The sequence below is a fragment of the Grampus griseus genome (assembly GCF_964374135.1).
Source record: "Grampus griseus genome assembly, chromosome: 14".
NCBI lineage: Eukaryota > Metazoa > Chordata > Mammalia > Artiodactyla > Delphinidae > Grampus > Grampus griseus.
Window position 1 is genome coordinate 36,865,970 of NC_139008.1, and position 12,164 is coordinate 36,878,133.

Genomic DNA, 12,164 nt, shown 5'->3' on the forward strand with positions numbered 1-12,164 from the left:
GTCCTGCGATCATCACACCAGCCTGGGTCAAGGTCCAGGAGGCCCTGCTCAGAGCAGGGAAGAGATGGCTAAGGTCACCTCACTGGAAAGGGGAGTATGCGAAGCCCAAGTCTGAGCATGCAGGGCCACAAAAGTGGCCAGACAGGGGCAGCTGGCCCGGAACTCACCTGTGTCTGGCTTGCTGTGTTTCAGTTCCTGGGCCTGGGGGCTTGGTTGGACTGCCCCCTGCTGTTCCTCTACTGGCAGGATCTGGGGGGTCCCAGCCAGGGTGTCAGGGCCAGACATCTCCAAGGACAGGACACAGTGCACTGCTTTGGGCTGGGAGTCCACTCCATTCCCATTCTCAGTGGAGGCTGTCAGTAGGACCAGTTCGGAGAACTCCGTGGGCTTCGTGGGGGCTGCAGGGACGACATCTGTGCCCGGCTCAGGGGACTCAGGGGAGGGCTCCTGGCCGGCCTTCACGCTCTCGCCCTCCTGCTCACTGGGCTCGGGCAGGGGCATTCTGGGACCGATGGCCTGGCCCCCAGGCCACGCTCAGGCCCCAGCAGATGGATTTCTCCTCCACCTCCCTGGAAGGAACCCAGCAGTTCAAGGGCTCCGTCCTAAGGCAGGAGGCAAAATCCCATCAGTGGAGGTGCCCTTGGACCTGGGTTCAGGAAGAATCTGGGCTGGAGGTTGGGGCAGATGGGGCTGCCTCGGTGCCCCCAGGAAAGGACCTGAATGGAGCCAGAGAACCCTGGGCTGGTGCTTCTGCTCTCTTGGTAGCCTTGGGTCCGTCACCTCTCCCAGCCAAACCTCACTTTCCCATCTACAAAATGTGCCCAAAACAGGGCTCTCAAGGGGCTACTGGGGTGACCAAGGTGCTGACAGCTGTGAGTTACTAGGAATCCAGGCCCACAGGTGCTGAGCACACGGTGAAGTGCTTCCACAGGTGTTTCCATTTAACCTTCAGCTCCATGTTATGAAAGTTGATCTTTCTCATTGACCCAGGTTACAGATGAGGACACTGAGGCATGCAGCCATGAAGGCAGAGCTGGGAGTCCAGTCAAGGTGGGTCCAGAGCCCGCCCGTACAGCACCTGGGGTACCTCATCCAGGATAACAGGAACCGGTCTTCCTGAGCACCAGGCGTTGGGGAAAAGCACTTTGGGGACATGAGTTCAGGTCACCAACCCTCCCAGAATGCCTAGTGCCCTTCACCCTGACACTGTGTCACTGGGAGCACGGGCTGGGCCCCTGCTGGCACTCTGCAGACCCCAAAGGAGGAGCCTGGCCCTGGGAGGAGGGACTCTCTGGATTCACAACTAGATCCATCCCCCATCCCAGGCAAGAGGCCCCGGGGCACCCAGTGCTAGGGGACACCAGGGCCCCACGAGGGCAGTGACCTTGTGTCTGAGCTGGTGCTGGCTCTGCCTCAGCTGAGTGGGGACAGGGCTGTGGAGGTGTCCAGAGAATCCGTGGTCACTGAGGGCTCCTTGGCTTCTGGTCTGGAGAAGCAGAAAGGATGGATGACAGGCAGGGCTGGCCTGGAGACTGGGACCCTGGGGCATCAGTGTGGGGGCATAAGTGGCCGTTTTGTCTTCCTGGGGGACTGGGTGGTGGGTGCATGTCAGGGTCTTTCCCATCTATCAGTACTAGCCCAGAAACAGGATGCGGCCTCCCAGCACGTTTCAGCTTCCCCACCTGTGAGCTGTCATCCCCATCCCAAGCTCTACGGTTCTAATACCTGGGTCCCCCATTCCTGCTCCGCCATTTCCTGGTCTGGGGCCCACATTCAGTTCCCCAAGGCCTGTCAGCCCAAGCGCGGGGCTCCTGGGTCCCCGTGGAGACGGAGCCAAGGCCGAAGGTGCAGGGGGCGCCGTGTCCCCTACAACCTCTCCCAAACCGCCTGCACGCCCAGCCCCGGGCAGCACCAAAGCCCTGTCCTGAGGGGCGAGACTCTAGGAAATCCGGATAACAGGTAACGGGACACAGGACTGGGAGTACCCGGCCACGTCTGTCCTCCAGCGTCATCCTCCTCCGGCCCCCGGACAAGCCAACCCCTGCTCCTCCTGTGCAGTCCTCCCCGCTCTGCCCATCCCGCCCCACAGGGCGATGTAGTGGTACTGGGGACTTGTGGGTACATGGGGACCGGCCGCAGCAAGCAGCGCCGGCGCCTCCGCGTGCAGAGCCGCTCGGGCGGGAAAGGGTTACGCGGGAAGCCACGCCCCCCGCCCCCGCTCGCTGATTGGTCTCTGCCCACGTCCCTCCGCCGGCAGCCCGCCTCCGGGGCTTGCGCGCTCCGGGTTGCCGGGCGAATGAACTTGGTCTCCACCGGGCGTCCTCTCCTCAACGGGGCGAGAGGGCGCAGAGAAACTGGCCCTCCCTTCCACAGGCCTTTCAGACAACTCAAGCCCCCAAACCGTTGCGGTCACTGTCCACCCAGCATGCATGTTCCTACAGGACCATGCGGTTGGTCCCCGCCGTGCAGAGGGACAGGAGTTGAGGCTGCAGGGACCCCGACACACCAATGGCCTCAGTCTCAAGCGATCAGATGCCGAAGCCCGGCCTCCTTCAGGCCACTGGGGGTTGGCATGACAGAGAACACCCACATTCCCGTGAAACTGTACCCAGAGTCATGTGTACCCTGAGTCAGTGTAATTCTCTCAACTAAAATCTCTGTACCTCAAAGGATATGGAACAAGTTCCAGCGCAACAAAAGACCTTGAACTGTGGCTGACTACAGACTGTGGATAGGCTTGGCTCCTTGCCAGTGGGCTTGAATTTCGATTCGATTGACGGTTCCCATTCTCAACCATTAAAGGGCCTTAAAGTGTAGACTGTTTAATGACCACAGATCCTCCCATAAGGTATGCAGGCCCCTTTGCCATGTGGTCTTGAATCTGGACTGGTCTCCAGCCCACATTGGTCACTTGCCGTAGCCAATAGAGAGTGGCAGAAGCTCGCTGTGGGGGTTTGGACGCCCTCACCCTCATGGACAGGGGCCCTGAGACTGCCAGAGAAGGAAGCTGTATGAAGGGCCACATGCAAGGGATGGAGGCACTGCCAGGCATGGAGGGAGGACATTTCCAGTGTCCAGTCCAGCAGACCCTCTAGCTCTGTGTAGCGACAAGAAGGAGCCTGGGGAAACAAGCCCAGGCACCCCATGGAACCCTGATCAATAATAAACTACTGTTATTTTAAGCCAATAAGATCAGGGCTCATTTGTTATGCAGCAGTAACTGATATTCTTGGCAAGTGACTGAACCTAGTCAGTTTTGGCTTTTTGACAGATGAATTAATACTAATGGTTGTGAAATATCCAATATCAAAGTGCTTTTGAACGCTTGAACTCTAGGGGCCATGCTACACAAATTTTAAATCCCTCAGGTTATCACATTTAAAGGGCTGGTAACCCAGTGAAAGGAATAAAAATATTAAGTATAAAGGATAGCAAATGAGAATTACTTATTTAAAAAGTCTGTAACATGAAATAAGCCAGACATAAAAGGACAAATGCTGTATGATTCCACGTATATGTTGTACCTAGAGTAGTCAAATTCATAGAAACAGAAAGTCAAATGGTAGTTGCCAGGGGCTGGGGGGAGTGGAAATGGGGAGTTAGTGTTTAGTGGGGAGCGTTTCAGTTTGGGAAGATGAAAAAGATCTGGAGATGGATGGTGGTGATGGTTGCACAACAGTGCAAATGTATTTAATGCCACTGAACTGTACACTTAAAAATGATTAAAGTGGGGGTTGGGATGAATTGGGGGATTGGGATTGACATATATACACTATTGATACTATGTATAAAATAGATAACTAATGAGCACCTACTGTATAGCTCAGGGAACTCTACTCAGTGCTCTGTGGTGACCTAAATGGAAAGGAAATCCAAAGAAGAGGGGATATATGTATACGTATAGTTGATTCACTTTGCTGTACAGTAGAAACTAACACAATATTGTAAAGGAACTATACTCCAAAATTTTTTTTAAAAAATGATCAAACTAGTACATTTTTGTAAGGTATATTTTAACAGACACGCAAAAAAACAAAAACAAAAAAACCCAAAAAAACCCAACTATAACAAACCATACATAGTAATGCTCCACCTACCATACTGGTGAATGAGGTTCTCCATACAATGCAGATTTCTGATTAACTAAAGTTATCCCTCCATGATTCTGAATTTTACAATTTCTCTCTCTTTCACAATTTATCCACTGAGGATGGATGCTGCCTAAGCTCTAATGACTCATCATCACTGCCTGGATAAAGACAGCATACAATTTTTATCCTGATTTGGTAAATGAAGTGTCCCGTCCAGTTCCTTTGGCACTCCACCCCCCGGGGGCCCTTTCTCCATCATTCATATCCTGCTCTCTCTGGTCTCCAAACCTCTCTGCCTCCTCTGGGTCTTTGCATTTAGAGTTCTCAGGTCCTAATCTTCTTAGGTCTCCTATATCCTAAAACAAAACCTCACAAGACTCTCTCCTTCCCTCAACAGTTAGACTTTGCAGGAACAGTCCATACCCCTTCCTTCTCACCCAGGCCGCCTGGCAGCTGCCCCCCAACTCTGCAGACACCACTCTCCTGTTGGGCCACCGTGCAGGATCAGCACCTGCTGGGTCAATCCATAATCCGCGTTTCCCTCTGAAATACCTGCTCTGGCCTGTATGTGGTCTATCCATGCAGTGGAATTTATTCAGCCATAAAAATGAATGAAGTTCTGATACATGTTACCATGTGGATGAACCTTGAAGACAGTGCGGCTCGGTTAAAGGTGCCAGACACTAAAGTCAGCATGTGGTATAATTCCATTTAAGTGAGATGTCCAGTAGAGGCAAATCCATAGGGACAGAAAGTAGATTAGTGGTTGTCAGGGGCTGGAGGGGAGGGAGGAGGAGATTAGGGAGTGATACTAAGGCGTGTGGAGTTTCTTCTTGGGGTAATGAAAATGTTATAAAATTGGCTGTGAATACAATAAAACATTGAATTATACACTTTAGTTGGGGGAATTGTATGCTATGTGAATCATATCTTAATAAGGTTGTTTAAAAAAAACCTTATAAGGGCTTCCCTGGTGGCGCAGTGGTTGAGAGTCCGCCTGCCGATGCAGGGGACACGGGTTCGTGCCCTGGTCCGGGAAGATCCCACATGTCGCGGAGTGGCTGGGCCCGTGAGCCATGGCCGCTGAGCCTGCGCGTCCAGAGCCTGTGCTCCGCAACAGGAGAGGCCACAGCAGTGAGAGGCCCGTGTACCGCACAAAAAAACCTTATAGGGAATCCCCCGGTGGTCCAGTGGTTAAAAGACTTGGTGCTTTCACTGCCAGGGTCCAGGCTCAATCCCTGATCAGGGAACTAAGATCTCAAACAAACAAACAAACAAAAAATCCTCATAGGTATGACTCATGTCCCCAGGGTCACTTGGATAAAAAACAGTTTTCTCCATCAGAAACAGGCTTCTCACTCCTGGGCCTGGTTTCCTCACCAAAGGAGAGGGGTGGCATGGACTATATACTGAGATATTTTGTAAGTTGCTAAGATCATATTGTAAAAACTACATAGAAAACATTTTAAAATGTTGAGAACTGACACTCATAAATCACCCACGAGCCTGCCACTCAAATGCACAGCTGTTTCCATTCTTGTATTAGTGCCTTTAATATACACGTAATTTTCTGTTGCACACACATGTGTTCAACATGTTTGCTATTTTATTCCTCTTTAGAGTGGGAAGCCCGCACCTGCAGACCAGATGGAGCCCTTGTGAAGGACCAAAGCATTACCTAACGCAGGCCCCTAACATGAACACAAATCTAAATCCTCAGTAATACCAAAAGATGACCACAAGATGGCAATCTTGCTCCTTGAAATGCACGTAAAGCATCCTTGGTAGAATTAGATGTATCACAACGTTTAAAAACTAGAATTTGGGAGTTTTTCCATATCAGACAAATAATTCAGGAAGACTTCTGAAAACGTTTGTATTTACAAAATATATTACGTAGAAAGCAAAATCCAGTTAACATATCGGCGAAGACTATGTTTTCTAAGCTAAGGTTTAAAAAAAAAAAAACCAAAATATTCCTTAGACCATGACACTGCCTCTAGACCTCAATCCACTTCATTTCTTCTGTCTCAACTCAAGTCTCAAGTCTGGTCACATTTGTTGTTTATCGACTAACTTTATTGTATGTATTTGTGACTTTAAAAAAACCTTAAATAACTGGGAGGAAATATCTCAAAATGTTAAAACTAGTAAGGAAAGCAATTAATTTTTTCCCTTAAATTTCTTTTGTTTTCTCAAAATTGTTTACAAGGTGCATGAACACTTTACAGTGGGAAAATAGTAAACACTTTAAAAATAAGCTGCATCTCCTTGCTTGGTAATTTTTTTCTTTAACTCCATAACTCTCAGGAAAAGTAGGGATTCCAGTCCTATGCAAGATGTGTCATACAGGAAAATAAAGAGTAATATAGACAGGGGACTTCCCTGATGGTCCAATGGTTAAGACTCCACCCTTCCGATGCAGGGGGGCATGGGTTTGATCCCTGGTAAGGGAACTCAGATCCCACATGCTGCACAGTGCAGCCAAAAAATAAAATAAAATAATAAAATAAAATCCAGGGCTTCCCTGGTGGCACAGTGATTGGGGGTCCGCCTGCCGATGCAGGGGACACGGGTTCATGCCCCGGTCCGGGAAGATCCCACGTTCTGCGGAGCGGCTGGGCCCGTGAGCCATGGCCGCTGAGCCTGCGCGTCCAGAGCCTGTGCTCCGCAACAGGAGAGGCCACAGCAGTGAGAGGTCCGTGTACCACCAAAAAAAATTAAAATAAAATAAAATCCAAAGAAATTAAAAAAAAAAAAGAGTAATATAGATAATGGGACAGAAAAACAAGTGAAAATCAAGTACCTTGCAGTCTGTGTTGTGGGCCTTGCATGGCCTCAAAGACCTTTCCCCCAAGATATTTATTAACCACAAAGGGAAAGATAATGACTTGACAGGGGAGAAATCTCGCATACACAGCCTTAAGTGCTCAAGGTCAACTTCACCAGTAATAAAACACATCAACACCATGACCTCCTTGATAAGATGCACCAAGGAGGGCACAGCATCACCTCTGTGATATTCCTGCCCAGAACGCACACCCCCATGTGGCACCCCCAAGCCACATGGAGGGACATTCTACAAAACTGACCAGGACACTTTGAAAGTGTCAAGGTCATCTTGGACAAGGAAAGGCTGAGGGCCTGTCACAGACTGGAGGAGACTAAGGAGACACAAGGACAAAATGCAACATGGGATTTCAGAAAAGAAAAAGGACATTAGGGGAAAAGCTGGTGAAATTTGCATACGGTCAATAGTTTAGGTTAATGGTTTTGTACCAACGTGGATTTCCCAGATTTGCTCACTGCACAATGTTAGGTAAGATGCTGACATTCAGGGAGACTGGGTGATGAGTATAGGAAAATTCTTTGTACTTTTTTTTGCAATTTTTAAAAAAGTCTAAAATTAACTCAAAATAAAAGGATTTTGAAAACCCAAGTTTCAAACTTACAGACACAATGGAAGTTGACAGAGAAAATAAATGACCCATAGGCCTCCTGGGTAGAAGGGTGGGGGAGGAGAGGAGGGGACACAAAAGGGATACTCTCTGACCCAGAGCCATGTGGTTGGTCCTCAAGCTGGCACCTGAGCCAGGAACAAAAATCCTATAACATCACGTGTACCTCAAGTATGGGGACCCAACAATCTCCCTTCACCATCATCCCCGCTCTGTTTCTGGGGAAACTGAGGCTCGGGCCTGAAGCGAGTGGCCCAGGACCATACGGGTAGTGAGAGTCAGGCCTTCAGAGCTGCATTGATCAGCCCTACAAACCAGCTATGTTATGGCTTAGCACTGTGGCTTCCAGCTGATCTGGCCAACCGGAGGCACCATGGGAGACTGGAGGGTGTCCCTGAAGCGACCTGCCTGGGGTGGCTGCTCCAGCTCTGCTGGGTCCCGCCTGCCACCCTGGCTGCTCTGCCGGGCCTCGCTGTGGGGGTGGCATCCCACCACTGCTAATCCCTGGGTCGCTCACCATTTCCCATGTGGCTTCTCAGCTCTTCCACCACCAGGGAGAGCAATGAAATTCCCAGTGAAACCTTACGGTAGTTTCTGTTTTCCCAGATGGTTTCTGATCACACATGCTTCAAGAGTCCGAAGGACTGTGATCACACATTTCATGTTCACCAAATACCAATGAGGTGCCTGGCACTAGGCGAGGGCTTTGCATGCTTTATTCCATTTTATCTCCCAAATACCCTCATCCATTAGGCCTGCTGTTGTTTCATTCACAGAGGAGGAAACTAAGGCTCACTCTTAGATTCCTGTGACCGAGAGCCAGGCCACTAAAGGACAGAGTCAGCATTCAAAACTCCTGTGTCTGTTTTCAGGGCCTAAACTCTTAATATAAGTTAAAATGGTTCTTTTCAATTTGAGGATTCCAACCCATAGGAATCAACGCAGTAGGTTAAGACTGGTGGTTCTTAGTCATGGTGATCTGCCCACCAGGTGACATCTGGCCAGGTCAGGAGACATTTTTGGTTGTCATAACTAGGGGGTGGGGCAGGCTACTGGCATCTGGTAGGTGGGAGCCAAGGATGCTGCTCAACATCCCACAGTGCCCAGGGCAGCCCCCCACCCCCACTCTCCCCAGGAAGGATTTGGTCTAAAATAGCATCAGGGTCAAGGTTGAGAAACCTGCTTAAAAGCAGCGCTTGAAAAATAAAACAGAACAGAAAGAGTGCACCCATATACTGAGGTTAAGTACAGTTTTCATGAAGCTTTTATTTCAATTATTTGTATACGTAATTCTGGTCTCCATAAGAATTACTCGGGGCACTTGGTAAAAATGCAGATGCTTAGAGCACAGGATTCCTGGAGCCCCTCCCTGTTACCTCCCCACCAATCAACCAGAAAAAAATCACATACCCTGCAGCCTCACCCCAAATTTTGCCTATAAAAACTTTTCCCTGAAAATCATCGGAAGTTTGGGGGTTTTGAGCACAAGCCACCCATTCTCCTTGCTTGGCCCTGCAATAACCCTTTCTCTGATATTAAAAAAAAAAAATCAGATGCCTGGATTTCCCATCCAAAATTCTGATGGTGAGTCTGGAGCAAAATTCAAGAATCTGGATTTTTAACAAGTACCCCCTGAGACCCTGGTTCTGGTGGATCATGGACTTGGCTTTGAGAAACACTGGAATAGATGCCCTTGAGGTTAGGTGGCCAGAGGCTAAGTGACCAACTTAATAAGGATTTGAGGTTTTCTTTATGCAGGGCAACACATGAAGTGTTTCACATACATTACCTCGTTTAATCTGTCACATTGTACAGGTTCCCTCATTAATGCATTAAACAGAATCATTAACATTTGTTTATTTTATATCGGTGGGAGAGTCATGATTGCATCTTTTTAAATGATCCTTTAATAACAATTTAACAAGTTTCAGACACCTTAAGATATTTTGGGGACCTCAAGAAGAGTGGAATTTGTCCAAATTTTAAGTAGTACAGGTGAAATCTGGGGGAGAAAGCTCATTGGGCATGGCTTTAGTACCTTGGGATAACAAATACCAGACTTTTAGAAATCCAATCTGAGGTTCCTCACAGTGACTTCCAGCAAAACAAACTCAAGATGGCCTACGAGGTGAATTAGCATGCCTGCCGCACCTATGTAAATAATCAGGCCCAATCTTACTGGACCAACCTTATTTCATGCAAAAAATATCTTTCATTGAGATTATGAGGCCATAGGGAAAATTTGTGCTTCAATGGAGAACTGGGTTTTGTCTAGAACACAGCCTTTCAGGTTATACGATTCTAGCCTGTTGCTGCCTTTGAGCTACTTCTGCAGCTCTGCACAGATAACGGAACAAGGTAAAATAATTCTATTCTGTAGACACGTTCTCTCTTTCTTGCCATGTAAATAAATACAGATAAGTAAGTAACTTCTCTGGTTTTGCCTCCATTTGCACATTCATGTCAATATTCCTAATCTACAGTCTTCCAGAATCTTTTTTGGAGTCTCCTGCAAACTGGTTGTAAGATCTTACTGCTTCCTTGATTGATGAGTTAAGTAAAAGCTTACACACGTGTTCATTTAGTATCTGTATGAAAGAGTTTTATTTTCTTTGTTTTGGTCTAAGCCTCTGCTTTTCAAATCTCCCTGGTCATTGCTCTTATAATCTTTGGGTTCCAGGCAGCAATTTCAAAAATTACATAGGAAATAACCAATCTGCATTGTGTGTAACAGAAATGAGCATTATTTTATGAAACTTCTATTTGCAATAAATTTATATATTTGTTCTAGGTGGATTTAAATGTATTTTTTAATTTTTGGATGATCATTGTTTTGAGGTAAATACTTGGGCCCTAATGTGTTTTTTCATAATATTCCATTTTTACTCAGTAAAGATTTATTGAGTTGGCTAGAATATTTTTAAGTCAGGCAGATGTAAATGGAAAGTAGGAGAGCCTCACAGTTTACAGTTGGTCATTCTCTTATGCTGTTTCCCCTCCCCCAAAATTGAGGTACAGAGCAATCTGAGTGCAATACTCAGACTGCCTGCTCAAATAAACCCAACACCCAAGACACACACAATATTACAAATTGTTAGGTGCCTCTCAGACACCAGTGGGTCCAAGCCCTAAGATCCTGAAAGGCAGAGCCTCGCTCAGCAGCTGATGGCGGATCAACAGAATTACCTTCATACACAAGAGTGAGAACCAACATCACTGTCCGCCAACACCCGTCGTTAGCGCTGACTTGCTGGGTGGGAGACCTGGGGCAAATCCCATCACTTCTCTGGGCTGATTTCATCTGTGAAACAGGAAAAGTGGCAAATGAGATACTGTATGTGAAATTCTTCCATAAACTGTGAATCATCATGTAAGAACAAGGAGTACTTTGTCCAGGCCCAGCAGAGGTTCTGAATAGTGGAACGGGGAGGAGCGAATATCCTGATGTTTGAAAAAGCTCCTGGATGATTCCAAAAGCTGCCCCGCCCCCCACCCCCAGCAAGCTATGAAAATTAGAGGTGCACACTGATTGGCTCATGGACCTCCTACCATTATGTGCAAAGTCTCTGAGTGTGCATACAGGCATTAGTCCTGGGAGAGGTGAAGGTGGCAGTGATCTCCCTAAAGATTAAGAATTCTATTCCAGGGACTTTCCTGGTGGCGCAGTGGTTAGGAATCTGCCTGCCAGTGCAGGGGACAGGGTTTGAGCCCTGGTCCAGGAAGATCCCACATGCCGCGGAGCAACTAAACCCGTGCGCCACAACTACTGAGCCTGCGCTCTAGAGCCCGCAAGCCACAACTACTGAACCCGCGTGCCTAGAGCCAGTGCTCCAAAACAAGAGAAGCCACTGCAATGAAAAGCCCGCGCACAGCAACAAAGAGTAGCCCCCGCTCACCACAACTAGAGAAAGCCCGCCCGCAGCAATGAAGACCGAAGGCAGACAAAAATAAATAAATAAAATAAAATAAAATAATAATTCTATTCCAAAGCAGGGCTTCTCAACCTTGGCACCACTGACATTTTGCACCAGATAATTCTTTGTTGTGGGGGGTTGTCCTGTGAAATGAAGGATGTTTAGCAGCATCCCTGGCCTCTGCCTGCGAGATGCCAGTAGCAGCCACCAAATCCTGACAACCAACATTGCTGCATGTCGCTTGAGAACCACTGCTCCAAAGCAACTTAGAGGCAGAGGACACAGAAAGGGAGATTCCAGCTAATAATACTCCCAGCCCCAGATCCCCCAACGCCCCTAGAGCACAATCATGGCTATTTCCATGCCTCCCATATCAGGCCTAATTCGTCCTCACATCTCTGGGCACCTGGTCACACCATCTTCCACGCCTTCCCACCCCACATTACCTCAAGGCTTTGATACCCACCACCTCCTAAATGGCTTTTCTGCCCGGCATCCAGCTGTTCCGATTCTCCCTACGCAGTGCTGAGTTCCTAAAGCTGAAACATTTCCCTCTCCGATAAAAGTAGTGTCCGTCTCCATTATAAACGCTCTATAATCTAGCCTCCACATACGAACTCTTCCCCGAGTCCGACTAGGAGCTTTTGGGAAGAGGAACAAGGTAAACCTGCCTGAATCGCACCAAGTCCTGGAGATGATTT

General features: G+C 48.1%; 1 protein-coding gene across 3 annotated transcripts in view; it reads right to left on the reverse strand.

Annotated features, from left to right (window-relative positions):
* Positions 1 to 12,164, reverse strand: part of FLYWCH1 (FLYWCH-type zinc finger 1) — a 28,696-nt gene that overhangs the window by 15,512 nt on the left and 1,020 nt on the right. For 2 of the 3 annotated variants that reach the window (XM_082670282.1, XM_082670280.1), the window contains exons 2-4: positions 10,736 to 10,850; positions 1,385 to 1,486; positions 168 to 602 (exon numbers count right to left, since the gene is read on the reverse strand). In XM_082670282.1, the coding sequence (XP_082526408.1) occupies positions 168 to 501 (334 nt within the window). In that variant the 5' untranslated portion in view covers positions 502 to 602; positions 1,385 to 1,486; positions 10,736 to 10,850. The remainder of the gene's footprint in view (positions 1 to 167; positions 603 to 1,384; positions 1,487 to 10,735; positions 10,851 to 12,164) is intronic. The other variant, XM_082670281.1, reaches the window with a different exon arrangement.